Source organism: Galleria mellonella, unplaced genomic scaffold (genome assembly GCF_026898425.1).
Source record: "Galleria mellonella isolate WM207_F2 unplaced genomic scaffold, CSIRO_AGI_GalMel_v1 utg158, whole genome shotgun sequence".
Taxonomy (NCBI): domain Eukaryota; kingdom Metazoa; phylum Arthropoda; class Insecta; order Lepidoptera; family Pyralidae; genus Galleria; species Galleria mellonella.
Genome location: NW_026442003.1, coordinates 708,567 through 728,874, shown reverse-complemented (window position 1 = coordinate 728,874; position 20,308 = coordinate 708,567). Strand labels below are relative to the sequence as shown.

At 34.1% G+C, this 20,308-nt stretch overlaps 1 protein-coding gene and 1 long non-coding RNA gene across 2 annotated transcripts; both read right to left on the bottom strand.

Annotated features, from left to right (window-relative positions):
- Positions 1–646: 646 nt before the first annotated feature.
- On the bottom strand, positions 647–11,513 carry LOC128200107 (uncharacterized). The gene is made up of 7 exons (XM_052892344.1): positions 11,495–11,513; positions 10,609–10,767; positions 6,376–6,506; positions 5,816–5,952; positions 3,112–3,258; positions 2,178–2,307; positions 647–1,128 (listed from the first exon to the last, which is right to left on the bottom strand). Exons 1-7 carry the CDS (start codon positions 11,511–11,513, stop codon positions 1,078–1,080), a joined length of 774 nt encoding a protein of 257 aa, XP_052748304.1. The 3' UTR covers positions 647–1,077.
- Positions 11,514–15,725: 4,212 nt separating this feature from the next.
- Positions 15,726–19,519, bottom strand: LOC128200121 (uncharacterized). Its single transcript, XR_008252541.1, has 3 exons — positions 18,613–19,519; positions 17,043–17,127; positions 15,726–16,061 (listed from the first exon to the last, which is right to left on the bottom strand). It is a non-coding gene; the product is annotated as an uncharacterized LOC128200121 (long non-coding RNA).
- Positions 19,520–20,308: the final 789 nt, after the last annotated feature.

The following is a 20,308-nucleotide window of genomic DNA, read 5'->3' as shown; positions in this document are numbered from 1 at the left end:
AACTAAGAGATTATTTTGCTAATGCATATAGCTAACATAATAGCAAGTAAGGGATTGTTAGCAATGGAACGTAACAATTATATTACTAGTAGAAATTCACTATCAGATCTATCTAAACGCGGCTTCACTTGGAAACCATAGTGTTTAATTCTTGAGTACACCGCGTTGGGCTAACTTCCATTTTCATCTTCAAAATAATCAACATATAATAATAACTACAAAATACTTGATTGAATAAAAAAATAACAGAAATAAAATAAAAATTGCATCTTCTAACTTATATGTTACGGAGTTGAGGATCAAAGTCGATGTATTGCACCTGAACAATTACATAGTTAACGCTAAGCGTAACGCTATTGGACCTATTATAGTAATTCATTTATGTAACGCATGAATAACCAAATAGCTGGTTATTTAGCTGGCTATTACACCACAAACAACTGGCTTATTAAGTTATTACAATTTCGGCTAGTTTCCCATCACTATTTACTTTATGGATACTTACTTCTTAAACTCTTTCAATTGACAAAATTTTACTTAACTATAGGTCAAATATAATTAAGTTGTTTGTTTACAAACTAACAATTACTGCAAGTAAAATAAAATTTTGTAAAAAGGAACTTCTTGTTAGAGTGTACATATTTATTTTAAATCAAAAAATATATAAAATTTGTTATAAGTATATATTAATCTCGATAAAAATTAACCCTGATATTGTATATGAAACTTCCAGTGTTGCCAGATAGGGTATTTTTCCGTAACTTTGCTTAAAAAATTATGTATCATTGCGATATTTTCATAACATTAACTTGTTGTCGAATGTTTTGAAGAAGAATAAAATAGGTGTGGCACAATATGAATATTTTTTTTTCTTTTAGTTTTTGTAAACCGTGTATAAATTAATTATATAGCACATAACATAGTTAATACTCACAGAAGTTCATGATAGGGTAAAAGTAAAAGAAGTTTTATCGATTTGGAGAAAAATGTTATGACATATGTATAAAAATAAAATAATATTTGGCAACCCTGGAGATTTCGTTTGCTATTTAAAACCTCGATTCATATAAGAATAGCTTACAAATGAGGTGGGGAATCTAATGGAAATTCTTCAGATTTCGTTGTAACCTGAAACAATTAATAGTTCTCTTATTGGTGTTATAATGTATTAGTTTCTGTTGCAGTTAATGTGTATAGATGACAGTTATAATTGGTCATGTACATCCCTAATGCCAATCCCTACCTTGGGGTAACGAAATGAAAACTTCCTTCATTTAGTAGTCGCTTACAAATTTACCCCATATACATGTTTTGTAGTTGTCCTCATGCTCTCATGTGGATCCCCACATTAGGGTTATAAATTGAAAAACTTCTTGTCTTCATTTGAATGATGCTTGAAATTTTACCTTATTTTTACATATGTCTGTTCTATGTTTGTTCTCGTGTTGTTTGTTTGTCAATACCCACCATAGGGATTACCCTATGTTCATTAGAATTGAAAATCTCCTATACTGGGAAGTCGCTTTTAAACTTATCTCATGTACATGTTATGTGATCGTTCTCATGTTTTCATGTTCAGTCTTATCATAGGGTAATGAATTGAAAACCACCTTTATTCAGAAGTTGCTTTTAAACTCACCTAACGTACATGTTCCGTGGTTGTCCTCGTGTTTTCATGTCGATTCTCACCATAGGATAATTAATTCTCTACCTACCGACTTGCGAAACAATATCACTGTCAAAAACATAAAATTTAAACTGAGAGATTATTTACTGTCCAACCTTGGTAAAACAGCAGAATATTAATGTAAATAGTGATATTTGGGAACCGAATGTAAAGTACCACACACAAGCCCAAGAGGTTTAAGTGGTACTAAAAATCCAGTTTTTCAATGTATTTATGTATGACAAATAAATAAAAAAAAAATTAAAATCTCCTTTATTAAGAAGTTTCTTTTAAACTCACCTAATTTACATGTTCCGTGGTTGTCTTCGTGTTTTCATTTCGAATCCCACTATAGGGTACCGAATTGAAAACTTTCCTTGCTAGTCGCTTATAAACTTACCTCATACACACATATACTTGTTTTACTGATTCCCTTGTGTTTTTAAATTGGTCCTTACCATAAAGCAACGAATTAAGAATCTCCTTCGTTTAATAATCGCTTTAAAATTACCTCATGTACAGACACATGTTCTGTAGTTGTCTTCTTATTCTCATGTGAATCACCGCCATAGGGTAACTTCGTTGACTGTACAGAGACTTCATCACTACCCAAATTCTTTATTATCGCATGAATTATATGTCTACAAAATGAATATCAAAATTTTAATCACCAAATACACAAAAATACACTAATATCATTTAGAGAATGTATTTATCCTTGCTTTTCCGTGGGTGCCGTAAGAGGCGACTAAGGGTCGAGGAATGGGCAGCAGCGTCCCTCTTAAAACATCACTAAAGCCTAACTTGTGCTGTTATTGTTGTTATAAAAAAAAATTAGAACCCCCTTTTGTTCAACTACCTTCATTAAGAAGGATATTCTCTTGCTTGAGTACCTCTGTCTCATATGTGTTTCTACCGTGAAGCAGTTGTATTTGCATGGCTGTGTTTAGGTTTGAAGGGTGGGATATGGCAGTGAATTTACAGGGTACAGAGGAATAACACCTGAGTCCTCAGGAATAGCAACGCATGGGGGTGTCATGGGCGAAACAGTATACTCTGTTATGTCCATGGTACTGCTTATGTCTATAGGCGACGGTTACCACTTTCCATCAGTTGAGCCGTCAGCTTATTTGCCATTCTAAGTTACGTAAAAAAAACTCAATTCGGTTATACTTCTTTTTTTGTCACCTCATAACTTCGACAGTTCTAAACCGATTTGGAAAATACCTTTTTTATTTGAAAGAATATACATACTTACAGACTAATCTTTTAGAAATTTTATCAAAATCGCTTCAGTTATTTAATTTTTAAATCAAATTTGACTGGTTTCGTCACAATTATTGCCGGTTTTTTTGTAGGACACACTCTTTAATTATATTATTCGAAGTCAATTGAAAAATCGTGCGAACCCGAGATAGAGTAATAGTCTAGTGTCAAATACAAACCCAGCGTATTGAAAACCTAAATCCATATGTGAATTTCTCTCCTGAACTGATAGTGAACTATGCAACTTGTGATAGCGATCGAGACGTTCAATTGGAGAGTATGTAACTTCTTCATGTTCATTTGCACCCTCGCATAATAATTTTGACCTTAAAAAAAAATTTATTAAATGAATGAAAAACTCTTTATTGTTTCCTTCAAAGAATAATACAGATTATAAATATTAACAATATGTACACATTAGATTATATAGATAGAGTGTCTCCATACAAATGTTTCGAGAAAAACGAGTCAACTTTTTCATACAATTTTGCGTGATAAATAGTTATAAATGATTCCTTTATAACTTCTATATTCATTTTGTTATATAAATTCTTAATGCGCAAAAATTCATTTTATTTATTAAATAATTAAATATAGATACGTCAAGATACATTGTGTGCGTAAGTATATAGTACACTGATAAACAAACGAGTCAGCTAATTTGACAATTAGCTGACAAAAAGTTGACCCATTTGCCAGACTCTATGCTCCATTTATACAATCTAATTATTTATTTTGTTTATGTACATTTTGTATACAAACAAAACAAAGAGTTTTCCAAATCGATTTAGAACTGACAGAGTTATGGCGTAACAAAATAAAAAAAAAATACAATCGATTTGAGAACCTCCTTGTTCTTAAAGGCAGTTGAAAACTTGTGAAAGTGAGTTTGTTTGTTACATCTTAACGCCTTAACGTATGATCACTATGAAATTTGATATACCATACACGTACTAAATGGGTTGGAAAAGGATACATGCTATTTTTATCCTGGTCACGCGAACGAAGTCACGTATAAAAACTAGTAATAATATATTTTTCTAATGTATAAGTCGTGAACGCCTGCACACAACAATAAAATATGATATTTACACCAAAATTTCACAACAGATGGCTCCACTATGAACGTATTGGTGAAATTATTAGATTTGATACACAAATAACATTTTACGTCAGTATCACTACTTAGTCATTATTAGTGATGTGCCGAATCATTAAAAATTCATATTCGCTGATACAGATTTGAATACGGATAAATAGTATCTAGATCCGCAGATATGGACACGGATCTTTACTTTTTCGACAGATTTATAATAGAAGATTCATAAAATAGAGATACATTTGGTTATATTTTTTTATATTTGGTATCTCATAGCTTTATCATTTACAAATCGATATGAAAATTCTTTTATTAAAATCAGTTTAGTTTAGTTTTGAAATCAACATAATTGGTTTTGTCACAACTAAAGTCGATTTTTGTGAAACAATTTTATTTGTTATTTATTAATATGTTTTCGTACATTCACTTTAAATGTAGTTTAGAAAAAATATAATTGATTATTTTATTACAGTCTTAATAATTAATCAATAATAAACGTTTTGCATAAATGACGTAACATTACGACTTGCACTGCGCTATTTTTTTGATTTTATTTATAACTTAAGTTATAAAACAATATCTACTAGAAGTTTGCAAAATGTAATTATTTATATATTTATTCTTTATTAACCACACCGATACGACAACATAACCTTCAAGAAAAGAGCATATTCCTTTTTAAAAGGCCGGCAGCACACCTGCAATGCCATAGGTATTGTGGGTGACCATGGGCGGCGGTAGTCACTTACCATCAAATGAGCCGCATGCTCGTTTGCCCCCTGTGTTGTAAAAAAAAACCACATTAAAAAAAATGTTTGGTGTAAAAGGCAGGCTTAATGCTATATAGTATTCTTTTCCAGACAACATTTGGCAAAATAGAAATGTAATTACGCAGTGGAAAAAATTGAAAATTGTTGTAAATTTTTATATTCATTCACAAATTATATAATATACATAAACTACACATTACGATCATATAAAAATACTTACATGAACATATTAAAATAAATATTATTTACATATGAAAACGTATATTTTAAAAAGATACATGTATATGTAATCATACATACATAAACGATAATATAATGTAATACCAATAAAACAACAATAGAGATCAAAGGTAATGTTAATGATGAAGGTGAACTATTTTCATGGTTTTTTTTAACAATTTATGAAAAACTTTTATAATAAATTCAAACTTAAATCATTTTTATGCAAAAAGGCTTATTTTAAATTGTTATTTTTTATTATTCTACTTCGGATTATTACTAAATGATTATGATAGTAAATAACTACATATAAACAGAATTATACATGTGTGAAAAATCCGTTCAAGATCCGTTAAAAAATAACGAACACAGATCTTTTATTCTCTCGGATGTCCGCAAATATTGGATACAAATACGGATATGAATGTCTAGCACATCACTAGTTATTATAGTATATAATAATAGAAAAATTAAATAGAGACTTGTTATACAACAAACGTGCCCATGAATGTACAACGAGTACATAGATTTACAACGGTATTCGGCCTTATCAGTCGAATACTAGCCCCTTCTATGCTATAAGGATAGATAGATAGATAGATACTCTTTATTGTTTCCTCCAAAAGATTACAATAGTAAACTTATTATAAATATAAATAATTACAAGAAATAATCATAATGAGAAAACAATGGGTGACCTTATCGCTAAGAGCGATCTCTTGCAGGCAACCTTTGGATGGAGAGGAGTAATTATAAACAATAAAAACAATAAAGGATAATTCTTTTAATACTCACTTATCAGCTGCCATGTCATTGTTTTCTTTAACCTTCCCTTTTTCATACTTATCCTCTAATTTCTTTTTCATTTGCTCTATGTAATGGTACAGGATATGGGACGTAACGTGATTGTAATGTTCACGTAACTCATTTGTCTATATAAAAAAAAAAAACAATAAAATACAAAAAAAATATGTAGCCTTTTACATCTTTATCAAAAAAAATCTTTTATTTATACCACATTAATGGCAAACAAGCATACAGCTCGCCTGATGGTATACGGCCTATGGACATCTGCAACACTAGACCCTGAAAAAACTTTAATATACCCTTTTTGAAGAACCCCATGTGGTCTCTAGGGAGAACCTTAAAAAATTATATAATTTTTTATTAAAATTCATTTTATTGTTATGCGTAACTAAAAAAAAGACTATCTATTTTTTAACTAACTGTACTCCGTAGCTTCGGGTAGATAAATTTATAACGATATACAAAAAAATATAATACAGCAACCTGAGTCTTCTTCATCATTCGGGTATTGCTTTAATCTTTTTTTTAGACTAGAAGCTACTTATTACCTTGTCATTTAATATCTTCAAATAGTCTGGGCTCCTTCTGAATCTTGTGAGTATAATGCGGAATGTTTCACCGTACAACTTCACAGCTTCTGTCTCTATGTCATACTTCCTGCATACCACTGGATTTAATACTGAAAAGTTTAAATCGGTTAATACAATAACTAGTTTACTGCTTCGTGGAACAAATTAAATAGACCATATCTGTAGGGGATATCAAGTTAAAACATATACCAGAATTTAAGTTACGCCTTCAGGAACGCAACTGTGAAGCTACATCCACTTTTTACTTAATTTTAAACGTCGGCAATAAAGAAGCAGGTGTGAAGGTACTATTTACCTGTAAAGGCTTTTACATCACGTTAAGTCCAAATGCTTCGATTCAAACAAATCGTTTTCGCTTCTTCCACATTCATTAATCTTTTCATACACGCTCGCTGGTTACGGGTACTTTTAATTTGGCCCTTCTTCAGCACGTCGCCTATTTGGTCAAGATACGTCCGTCTAGGGTATCCCCTACCGAAATCTCCATTTAGGCTTGCTCGATAAATCTCTTTCATAATTCTTCCTTCATCTATCCTTTTTAATTTTATTATATTAGTAAAATAAACAAGTTAAACGAACGGACTTCAATAAAATTTGGTACACTTGTAAATTAATCCTAATTTAGTACACAGGATATTTTATGTACTGATACACGTGAGGGCAGCCCCGGATCTATTATTATCACAAGATTAGCGGAATATTGGCACATTAATTATAATTATTATTATTGAAAAACGGACTTTTTCAAGCAGAAAAACCTGTGACACTGCGACCTTTTCATGGTCTTTTGGGCTCGCCCTTTTTTTCAAAGCTTGTTACTAATTCCTACCAAAGATACGAATTTTAAGCTTGTTCTTTGTAGCGTTATCTCCTCAGGATATAGTGTGTTTTCCAAAGGAGATATATCGTTTATGTATGAGTGGGCTACAGCCATACATTCAGTGCTGCGGCGTTTCTTCCTCACTGTGGCAAAATCTACAAACACTTTTTAGGCCAGAGGGAGACTTTGTACAAAAGTCGATTGCTTGGGTACCTCTGTCCTATTCGTGTTTCAACCGTGAAGCAGTTGTGTTTGCATGCCTGTGTTTCGGTTTGAAGGGTGGGATATGGCGTGAATTTACTGCGTACAGAGGAATAACACCTGAGTCCTCAAGAATGGCAACGCGTGGGGAATATCATGGGCGAAACAGTATACTCTGTTATGTCCATGGTACTGCTCATGTCTATAGGCGACAGTTACCACTTTACATCAGGTGGGCCGTCAGCTTGTTTGCCATTCTAAGTTGTATAAAAAAAGGCATAAGCCTAGTTGAGTTGTTTAATTTGTAGTGTCCAATTAAAGTGCCGCGGTATACAAATAGCGTTGGAAACGTTGAAAAACATGCTTGAATGTTTTTCAAGCACGTTCTCTGTTGAATGAATCCATTTAAAATAAAAATAAAAAAACATTTACATACATAGAAAAATACCTGCCACAAAATATATTAAATTTGAAACTGGAGTATTCATTTTAAATGTTTCTGATCGAATTCCATTTAAAAATAATATTAAATTGTAAGTTTTATTTACAATATTGGTAATAAATGCTACTTACATTTTATAGTGTGTTTATTTAAAATAGGAATTGTAAAATAATTGCATTTTGGTACCGACATAGGATGGGCCACATGTTCCTTTTCCATGGGTCTCATAAGAGGCGACTATGAGAACTTAAAAGTCAAAATATGGGCAGCAACGTCCCTCCTAAAACCTATGGTTTTTTTTTTTTTTTTTGGTGAGTGAAAATGGTATGGTAGCCCCGCCTGCGCTAACGGGATACGCTGGCGGAGCACCAGTGAAGGGTGATAGATGAGAATGAAAACAGGCCAGTTAGCCCATCGTGATGAATTCATCAGGAATTAACCATGATAGTTTCCAGGGGGAACCACGCGGAAGTCGACCTGGTTGGGTATATTGCTAGCAATGGGATTTTTAGTCTCCATTACTAACAATCCCTTTCCCCCACCTAACTATGGTTGCCAGCCTGCCCACTAACCGTGAGAACTATTATCAAAACTCACCAAGAGGGAAACTTCAGCATTCAGCAGTGGACCACAAACGGCTAAAATGAAGAGGATGTATTAAATTAGGATATAACCTACCCGTGTAGCAAATTTTATTCAAATCCGTTCAATAGTTTTTGCATAAAAGAATAACAAACATTCATTGGTTCATCCTCACTAACTTTCACCTTTATAAAAGTTTAAAGTCTAAGTGTAAATAAAGTCCACCTACCCTTTGTCTTTTTCTCGATGTCCTCTACCCAAAGGTTGTTTGGAAGAGATTGCTTAGCGATAAGGCCGCCTTTTGTATCACTTCTCATTAATATTTACTGTATTTGTTATTTCTCTTTTTACTTGGTGCAATAAAGTGTAAAATAAATAAATAAAGTGGTATTAGTAAAATTGTTGTTAACTTCATTTTCGTCCGGGTGATCCTAACATGGAAACCCCTCCCTTTCTTGTGGGTGTCGTAAGTGGCAACTAAAGGAACTTAATTATAGAAGGATGGGCAGCAACGTCCCTTCTAAAACACCTTTAAAAGCTTAACTGCGGTTGCTAAACTGCCTGCTAAGCGTGGGACCTACTAGCAAAACTCCCCTTATGGGGAAAGCTTATGTCCAGCGTTGGACAGTTAAAGGCTGAAATGCTAACAATGACTACATTTTCACCATACATATTTACATTTTTCATTAAGAATAATAATAATTTATTTGCTCGAAATGTGGTACAAAGGTCTTAAATGGTAACTGAGCTACACATTTCGCCTTATCTAAAGGCACGCAAATTTTGTCTTAGCACATGTTAAGTAAAAATTTATCGTTACCGTAACCGTCTATCCTGGTAAGGCCACGTGATAAGGAGCATGTTTTAAGAAAGGTAATTAATATGTGGATAAGGACAGAGGAAGACCTAAAAGGATATGAATAGACTGTGTGAAAGATAATATGGCCAGAATGATATAGCCAAATATGTAATATGGGGGGAAAGGGATTGTTAGCAATAGAGTTTGACAGCTCCATTGATAGCAATATGCCTTATTAAGTCGACCTCCACGTGGTTCACCCTGGAAACCATCGTGAACAATTCTTGTTGCATTCGTCACGATGGGCTAACTGACCTACTTCATCCTCGCCTATCATCCTTCACTGGTGCCCCGCCGGTGTATACCGATAGCGCGGGTGGTGTTACCATTCCATTATCATCCATTAAAAAAAAATGTAATATTTTTTTATACTATTTAGAATAGCAAACAAGCTGACGGCCCACCTGATTGAAAGTGGTAACCGTTACCTATAGACATGAGCAGTACCGTGGACATAACAGAGTATACTGTCTCGCCCATAATACCTCCATGCGTTGTCATTCCTGAGGACTAAGGTGTTATACCTTTGTACCCTGTAAATTCACGGGATAAAATTGGGATGAAGGTATAAAAATAAGGACATATATACAATTTTATACTCATATTAGTCGGCCATATTGTATAAAACAAGTTTATCGACAAAAATTTCCTATGGTTTTGTTTGTTTCACCCATATTTTTAGTGCCAACCATCTGTGTTTGTTCCGCTGTTTTTCGATTTGTATTGTATGGATAAAGCCAATGAAATTGGCAACGCGTGAGTGGTGGCATGTACGTCAGTGTATGACGGCCATATGGTAATATTTTTTACAAGCTTTTGTTTAACTTGCAATGTTTGTCAGTTTACTTTGTTTAATGTGATTTAAACAAAATTGTACATGACATACTAGATGGCGCTAGAGTCGGGACTTGTGGTTTTTGTTGATTATTTTGTAATTAAAGATAATTTGATGCGAAATTTCTAAATTGGCGAGTGGTTTTATTTACTTTGTACGGATATAATAATAATTTATCGTAATGTTTGTCTTTATGCCGTTGTATTGTACAACTTTGTGAAAAAAACACACACTAGCAAGAAACATTGCGATTGTGTGGGTTACATTTCATTCGAGAAAAGATCGCGTATCATCTATCACTATTACACTAAAATATAATAATAAAAACTAAACTCGCCAATATGGCAGCTAGACCAAATATGGCAGAAACAAAAGAAAGACTGACTCAGACGACTTCATCTAATCTTCGCTTGGTAACAAAGCTTACCCTTTGTCTTTTAGTTCCTTTATACAGTGATCTAAAATCTCAGGATTATCTATATGATGTATTCTTACAGAATCGTATTCATTTGCTATCAAATCTTGATAATCTTTCTTAAAGTCGTAATTATTTTGTGCAATTCTCTTTATCTGCTTCAATTCTTTATTATCTTTGACATTGATTGTTACATCTATAAAAACAAAGATAAAAATTAGAGCAACTGTAGGTAGGATTAACTGGTCCGCAATTTTTTTTTAATAGGTGAAAATGGTATGGTAACCCCGCCTGCGCTAACGGGATACGCTGGCGGAGCACCAGTGAAGGGTGATAGATGAGAATGAAAACAGGCCAATTAGCCCATCATGATGAATTCATCAGGAATTAACCATGATAGTTTCCAGGGAGAACAGCGAGAAGGTCGACCTGGTTGAGTATATTGCTAGCAATGGGATTCTCAGTCTCCATTACTAACAATCCCTTTCCCCTCGCCAATCCAAGGTTGGCAGGCGCCAAGAGTTGGAGCTACTGGCAAAATCCCCAAGGTGGAAGCTTATGTTTAGCAGTGGACAGTTAAAGGCTGACATGACGATGACGATATGTCCTTGACTGATTTTTATTATTTCAAATGTGACACTTGCTATGGCAACATTTCACCGAACGTACTAGAATCAAAAGTGGCCAGAGACGAGCCTACTGCTACGCCCTTAATCTGATTAATTTTGTTATCAACGTCACCATTATCAGAGAGTTAGTCATATTTAATTCAGTTTTTTTTTTCTTATTGGATAGATTATATAGATAGAGATTGGACTATCTAGTTTGCAATCTTTTTAAGCCACTGTATTTTTTTTATACCACAAAAGTAACAAACAAGTATACAGCCCATCTAATGGTAAACTGATGAAACCTTAATATACCCTTTTTGAAGAATCCCATACTGACTAGAGATTCCCTAGAGACTATCTAGGGAAAATCTCGGCAGGGAGCTTATTCCAAAGCCTGAGCGTTATCTTATATTAATTTGTGTTCCACAAAAAATATGGACTATTTTTTTGTGGATATACACTGGATATATGTAGGGTCCCTGACACTACAGCATAATGCTGAGCACGGACCTCATTTTGCAGGTATTGCGACACACGCACACATACACTCAACTTTGATGAAACTGTTATAGTACGATTGTTTTATTTTTCTTTTTTAACTTACATTCTTTTATATATATATATATATATATATATATATATATATATATATATATATATATATATATATATATATATATATATATATATATATATATATATATTGTTGTTTCTTTATTATAATTCTTAATTTATGATTTTTTTTAACCCCTATGTTGTCACATATTTTTGTAAAATAAGGTTTCTTTCTTTCTTTCTTTCTTTCTTTCATATATTTATGGATTAAACACTGGATCATTTTAAAAATAAAAACCTTTCTCAATATTAAGACGGCATAAAATTCTCAGCATCAAATAAGACAGACACTTTATACAAAAGTCGATTGCTTGGGTACCTCTGTCCCATTCGTGTTTCTACCGTGAAGCAGTTGTGTTTGCATAGCTGTGTTTCGGTTTAAAGGGTGGGATACGGCAGTACATTTACAGGGTACAGAGGAATAACACCTGAGTCCTCAGGAATAGTAACACATGGCAAGTATCATGTGCGAAACAGTATACTCTGTTATGTCCATGGTACTGCTCATGTCTATAGGCGACGGTTACCACTTTCTATCAGGTTGACCGTCAGCTTGTTTGCCATTCTAAGTTGCTTAAAAAAAATGGTTTTCCCGTTTTAAAAAATGCCCAACGCGTCTAAAGAAGTTTTTACCTCAATTATTTATACTGTTATTGGACATCGGCATGCTGTCCCACGGTCAGGTCGCGTATTCCTTTGTTTATATTTGCAACAGACTTCAAAAAGGAGAAGGTATTTCTTTGTGTTTGTTACCTCATAACTCCATTAATTCTATTAATTCTAAACCAATTTGGAAATATCTTTTTTTATCTAAAATTATATACTTCCAGATGGGTCCTATAGAAATGTTATCAATGTCGGTTCATTGGTTTGATTTTTAAGACCGAAAATAACTTCTTTTGTTACAATTAATTTTAGTTTTTTATTGGCACACAGTCTTTATTATATCTGGAAGGATATACATACTTATAGATTAGTTCCATAGAAATTTTATGTTTATGGGTTTTTTCATTAAATTTTATTTAACAAACCACGACAAACAACAAATGTAAGCAATATATTTTAGTAACATAACGTTTTTCAATAGATTTTGTAACATTATTCCCAACTATAAAATTGTACGTAAATATTAGAATTGCAGCTTATCGTAACGACGAAATGAGATTTGCTCTCCGTGAAAAAACATTTGATTTTGCACAGTCCAAGTGCAAATTTAACCATGGTGTTTTATTAGGCGTATAGGTCCTAGTATAGAATAGGCCACCCCTTCCTTTCCCGTGGATGTCGTAAGAGGCGACTAAGGGATCTTGTAGTAGATAGTCAGCGTCCCTCTTAAAACATCACCAAAAGCTAATCTGCAGTGGCCAAGCCTCCTGCCAGGCGTGGCAACTACTGGCAAACCCCCCCTTATGGGGCGGAAAGGGATTGTTAGTAATGAGGCCTAATAAGACACCATATAATAACCCACCTGATGGAAAGTGGTAATCATCGCCTATAGACATGAGCAGTACCATGGACATAACAGAGTATACTGTTTCTCCCATGATACACCCCCATTCGTTGCCATTCCTGAGGACTCAGGTGTTATTCCTCCGTACCCTGTAAATTCACTGCCATCTCCCATCCTTCAAACCGAAACACAGCCATGCAAACACAACTGGTTCCTGGTAGGAACACGAATGGCACAGAGGTAACCAGGCAAGCGACTTTTGTACAAAGTCTCCCTTTGGTAACATTGATACGCCATGTAAAACTAGTCTATTTCATTGGTTTTCCTATATTATTATTACTATTATTATTTAACTCTTTATTGCACCATAAATAAAAATATACAATGACAAGTGAATAATTCAAATGAAATACAGTAACATAAATACAGATTGAAATATACACATAAAGGTACAAAAGGCGGTCTTATCGCTAGGGCGATCTCTTACAGACAACCTTTAGTTAAGGGAGAACAGATAGAAAAGGGCAAGTGGCGCATATCTAAAATCCATTTGTTAAAAACTAGTGAGAAATAATTTCAAATCTGTTTAATCATTAGAAATCATGAACAATTGTGTTACCATGTTATTTTTCGTGCCTACAGATTACAGAAGATTAATTAATACGTCACATATTTTTTTTAGATAAACTTAGAATATCATTTATTGTTTCCTATAACAGAACAATAATAACAATTGTTTCTTTAAAGAGATAAAAAAAAAAACATCACAAATGCAATAAGTCTAGGTAGATAATCGGTCTACATCTATCAGATATATGTAGATTGACGATTTTGTTTTTATTCAAGAGTTTCCTCCTGTCGGTGCGACTAATTCATGCATATTCTAAATATATATATATATATATATATATATATATATATATATATATATATATATATATATATATATATATATGGGCGAAACAGTATACTCTGTTATGTCCATGGTACTGCTCATGTCTATAGGCGACGTCAGCTTGTTTGCCATTCTTTGCTGTATAAAAAAAAGTTAGAAAGTAATACAGCTATCTAGAATCCACATGAATCAAAATATATATGTATGATGGAAAAGATCCAAAGGAAATTTATAAGGTGTAGACGACGTAATTCCAAAATGACACCACTTCTATAGCGCCACTAGTGTTTTTATATTTATTTACATATTACATTTATAACTATTAAACATTGCATCAAGAGATACAAGAATGGTATAAAAAAAAATATTATTTTTCTTTTTTTTTCTAATATACTATATGGCTTCTGTCCAGCCATTACCAAGGTGGCTGTATCAAAAACAATATAAATACTATGTTACGTATTCTAATATATAACCTAGTGAGTTCTTATTGGACATAACCTCCGACTTAAATTTCCCACTCATTCTTCTTCCTTTTATTCTAAATCCTTTACTGTTCAGGCAGTTCGTCTATTGAACTCACTGCCTACCTCTATTCGGTGCGCTCAAACTCTTACTAGCTTCAAAACCTCTGTTAAATCTTACTACCTCTCACTTTAGTACTATTTTCCTGTGTTCTCTCTTCGTTTTCCTTCATCATTTTTTTTTCTGTTGTATGTGTGCTGTTAAGTATGTGTATGTTATGTATATATTTAATTGTGTATATATTATATATGTATGTGTATGTATGTATGTATGTATCTATATATGTTTGTATATGATAATATTTATATAGTAGTGCGCCACCTACTCTTTGTCTTTTTCTCAATGTCCTCTACTCAAAGGTTGTCTGGAAGAGATTGCTTAGCGATAAGGCCGCCTTTTGTATCACTTCTCATTAATATTTACTGTATTTGTTATTTCTCTTGTTACTTGGTGCAATAAAGTGTAAATAAATAAATAACTCATTTAAAATGAGACGGAAGTTAGCTTTGAGTATATTTAAAAATTGTTTCAAAGGTATAAATATAATTTGAGCATCCTGGCTTCGATATCCATTCGAGCGCCTTCTAATTATGCTCGAGCATGTAGTGGGAACTTTTGTCATCTTCCGTTGAGAAGAATAGAGCTAGCAAAACAGGATCCTCTTCTACTGGCATTGGTTCTGCTCGACGGTGTCATGAACCAGTATCCAGAGGGGGAAAAGGATTGTTAACAATGGAGTTTGACAGCCCCATTGCTAGCAATATTAATACCTTATTAGGTCAACCTCTACGTGATTCCCCCTGGAAACCATCGTGAACAATTCTTGTTGAATTCGTCACGATGGGCTAACTAACCTGCTTCGTCCTCACCTATCATCCTTCACTGGTGTCCCGCCGGTGTATACCGTTAGCGCGGGTGGGGTAACCATTCCATTATCATCCATTTAAAAAAAAAACAGTATCCAGACTTGGTTATATCGACTTGTAAACTTGTCGAGTTTCACAGAATGGCAATAAATTATTTAGAAAGTGTCCAATAATTAAATTATTGTGTTTGTAAATATGGTGATTGCTATGGGAGTGAATTAGGAAACTAGTTATTGAAGTCGCTGGCGGAAGACCCAAAAAAAAACCCAATTCTATAAATATAACTAAATTTAATTCTAAAATTAATTATTACAATAATAAGTGTCTTCAGATCGATGTGTGATCCGTAAGTGAAGTTATATAAAATCAAACATAAAGGAAATGGATATTTTTGCTGCGGGAATTGAAATACTGACTCGACGCAGGTGTCTTTCTCGGTAGCGCACCTTCTTGCGTCACGCTAGGTGATCCGATCCGATCGCCGTTGAGGGTGTCTCGTAATACTTGATAGGTATCTACTATAACAAACTGTCAAACTCACTTAGTAAATAAATAAATAACATAGGTACAACTGATCCATCCACATTTCTAGCATTAAGAAATTTTGTTTGCATCACTGTATCGATTTAGTGGCAGTAAATTTACAAGGTGATATGACATAGTTCTTAGGAATAGCAATAGCGTAAGGAGTTTAATATCATGAGTGTTCTGAAATATTTAAATTGCTATTCCTTCCTTATTATTTGCTAGTGTTCCTTCTTTTCATTTCATTGCATTTATTTACTTTGTGATACATACGTAACAGTACATAACAATGTATGGTAAAACAAGATAAGTCCTCTATGATCAACCTCATCTATATTAGAAAAAAAATTCTTCTCTTCTTCTTTCCATTAAATAAACTGTCAACATGTTTACTATTCTACGTGTCATAAAAAAGTCTTTTTTTTTTTATACAACTTAGAATGGCAAACAAGCTGGCAGCCCACCTGATGGAAAGTGGTAACCATCGCCTATAGACATGAGCAGTACCATGGACATAACAGTGTATACTGTTTCGCCCATGATACCCCCCATACGTTGCCATTCCTGAGGACTCAGGTGTTATTCCTCTGTACCCAGTAAATTCACGCCATATCCCACCCTTCAAACCGAAACACAGCCAAGCAAACACAGCTGCTTCACGGTTGAAACACGAATGGGACAGAAGTACCCAAGCAATCGACTTTTGTACAAAGTCTCCCTCTGGTAAGTCACTAGATATTTTCAACAAAAAGAAGAAACAGACTGGAATAGCAGACACTTTAAATACGATTAAGTTATGAACAAAAATATTTTTTAATTCTATACTCAGATGTATATCAAAATAATCAGCAATGATAAACATCATTACGAATCATCATGCACGTTAAACTTATTATTTTTTTTTTCTTTAATAATTTTACATTATTTATATTGTTAATAATATAAAAATTTTAAATCTTAAAATATAATTTCACCCATACATACCTACATATCTGTCGCGCCTGTCTTCCATTAGGATTGGCAGAAACAATGGAACACCAAACGCTTCGATTCAAAGCTCTCCCATATACTGAGTAATAAATATACATTATGGTAACCCTAATTACTTATTTATTTATTTATAAAAGACACACCAACAATATGCTCACAATAATTAAGCAGACAATATACAATGTTATTAGTAAGTAAAAGTGAAAAACTACTATTACAAAATGCTTAAATCTAAGTTTGAACAAAAAAATCTTACTCCTCACTACCAAGCTTAAGGCCATATGAACATATCAATTAAAGGCGTATACAGCTCTCACAGGTAAGCGTCAATGTATACTAACTAACAATTATACAATTAGAAAAGACCTAACTACTAATCCATATTATTAATAAGCCTAGTATACTGCACTAAAGAATTACCAAAGATGTCGATATCATGGTCAACGTTTACGGCTTTATTATACGATTACGCACACATAGATAATATGTCTACACATAAACAATATGTTTGACCTGTTTTTGGTCCTTCTTGTTTTTAGTCCTCAAGAATAGCAACGCATGGGTGGTATCATGGGCGAAACAGTATACTCTGTTATGTCCATAGTACTGCTCATGTCTATAGGGGACGGTTACCACTTCTCCATCAGGTGGGCCGTCTATTTTAAGTAAATTCTTGTTTGCCATTCTAAGTTGTATAAAAAAAAGCATAGAAAGACGATGAGACGAGAATAGGGAATTACGGCATCAGAAAGCAAAATCCTGGGAGATAGTTGGCTAACTTCATAAAGAAGGTAGGGCTCATTATGATGAACTTCTACTTCCAAAAGCAGTATAGAGATATATCATATATCATCAAAAATAGCTCAGAGTTAGAAGACGAAGGTCTTTAACCAGTGCGTGTCGCCAGTGATGACTTATGGAACCGAAACATGGTCCTACACGATTGCCCGTATGCAAAAGCTACAAGTTACTCAACGGGCTATGGAGAGGGCTGTGCTCGGAGTCTCTTTGCGTGATAGAATCCGAAAAGAGGATATCCGCAAACGAACCAAAGTAACTGCCATAGCCCGAAGAATAAGCAAGCTGAAGTGGCAATGGTCACATAGTCAACTTCCAGCAGCAGTATTTCCGAACCGATACGACAACATAACCTTCTAGAAAAGAGTATATTCCTTTTTAAAAGGCCGGCAGCACACCTGCAATGCCGCTGGTGTTGTGGGTGGTCATGGGCGGCGGTAGTCACTTATCATCAGGAGAGCCGCATGCTTGTTTGCCCCACTGTGTTGTAAAAAAAAAGTTCGAAGAACCGACAACCGATGGAGAAGAAAGGGTTTTCAGTCGAAACACCGTACGGGAAAACGCAGTGTAGTACGACCCGCCATTAGATGGCGTGACGACCTCGAATGCATAGCAAGGAGTCAGTGGATGCAAGTGGCTCAAGACCGTTTCTTATGGCTGTCTGTGGGAGAGGCCTATGTCCAATAGTGGACAGGTAATGGGTGAAATGATAATGATAATTACCCACATAAGAATAGGCATAAATTTCTACGCATGTAACACTTACCCCCCGACGTCGTAATTAATCATTGGATTTAGATTATTGGGTCATAATCATACATAATTATGATATGACTTTATATTCATGTATTGATTTTGGATTCCGTACCTGAAAAAATATGGATGCCATCAAAAATATAAAATGTAAAAAATTACCAAGTCTACACAACGTACTTTCATTACAAAAAGTTGTGAGATTTTAAATCTACTACAATAAATGATTTGGCCTTTACATGACTTCGTAATTATAAAGGAATAATTTAATAAGATTGTATAGTATTTATGTATTAATGTTTTAAGTATGTGAGGTATTTTTTAAAATTAGGATACGATGAGGCTGACATATCCTTATAGGATAAAAGCATCTAAATAAAAAAGATATAAAAAAAAAAAGATTTTATAGAGATCGTAAAAAACACAGAGTTAGTAGTGAATGGCTAAAATGACAACAGGTTTCGGGGACAGTATACGACCCCCGAATGGCCTCAAACTGAAGGGTAAAATTTACAAATCTATTATAAGACCTGACCTGTCATTCTGTATGCATCTAAATATTCGCTCAAAAAGATATTATTTCGATTATCATATAAAGAATTTTATTAGTAGAATATGTTACCGTACAATTGTCAAGTCATTATAGTAGATTTAAGATCTCACAACCATTGGAGTGAAAGACCAACGCTGCGAGCTTGGCAATGGATATTAACCACAGGGCGATTTTGTACAAAAGTACTTTGCTTAGGCACCTCTATCTCAATCGTGTAAAACAGTTGTGTTTGCATGGCTGTGTTTCGGTTTGATGGGTGGAGGTGGTGGTTCCTGTAATGTAACATTATGCCCAGCACATTAGTGTCTAAACTAGGCCTGGCCTGTATCTTAGACACCAATGCCTTCAATTAGATACATATTTTCGTGTAATTTCACTATATTACAATAGTACAAATTTTCCTGGGTACAGAACACACTTGATTCCTAATCAAGTGTGTAGTACCCAGAATATCACTTAGTTATACTAACACTTAATTCCTCAGGAATGGCAAAGCATGGGGGTATTATGGGCGAAACAGTATACTCTGTTATGTCCATGGTACTGCTCATGTCTATAGGCGACAGTTATCACTTTCCATTAGGTGGACCGTCAGCTTATTTGCCATTCTAAGTTGTATAAAAAAACCCCACTTTTCAAATCGAAAAACAGCGGTTTGGCAACACAGACACTAGTGGGACAGAAGTACCCACGCAGATATACATAGTCACTTTCTAGTCTACCTTAATCTATTCAGTTTAACCGTGACTGAATGGGGGAGAAGGGATTGTTAGTAATGCGGATTATCAGTTCCATTGCTAATAATATACCCCAACAGGTCGACCTCCCCGTGGTCTCCCCTGGAAACCATCGTGCTGAATTCCAAGTGTATTCATCACGATGGGCTAACTGACCTGCCTTTTCATCCTCACCCATCATCTATCACTGTTGCCCCGCCGGTGTATACCGTTAGCGTAGGCGGGTAGGGTTTTTTTTTTTAATGGATGAGAATGGAATGGTAACCCATTCCATTCTCATCCATTAAAAAAAAAAACCGTGACTGAATAAGGTAGGTTTGATTGATGAAGTAAAATTGGGATTAATAGAATAGTAGAATTTGGCGCGCTGTATCCACGCAACAAAGGATTATAAAGGTAATCAAATTGTTTGCCATAAA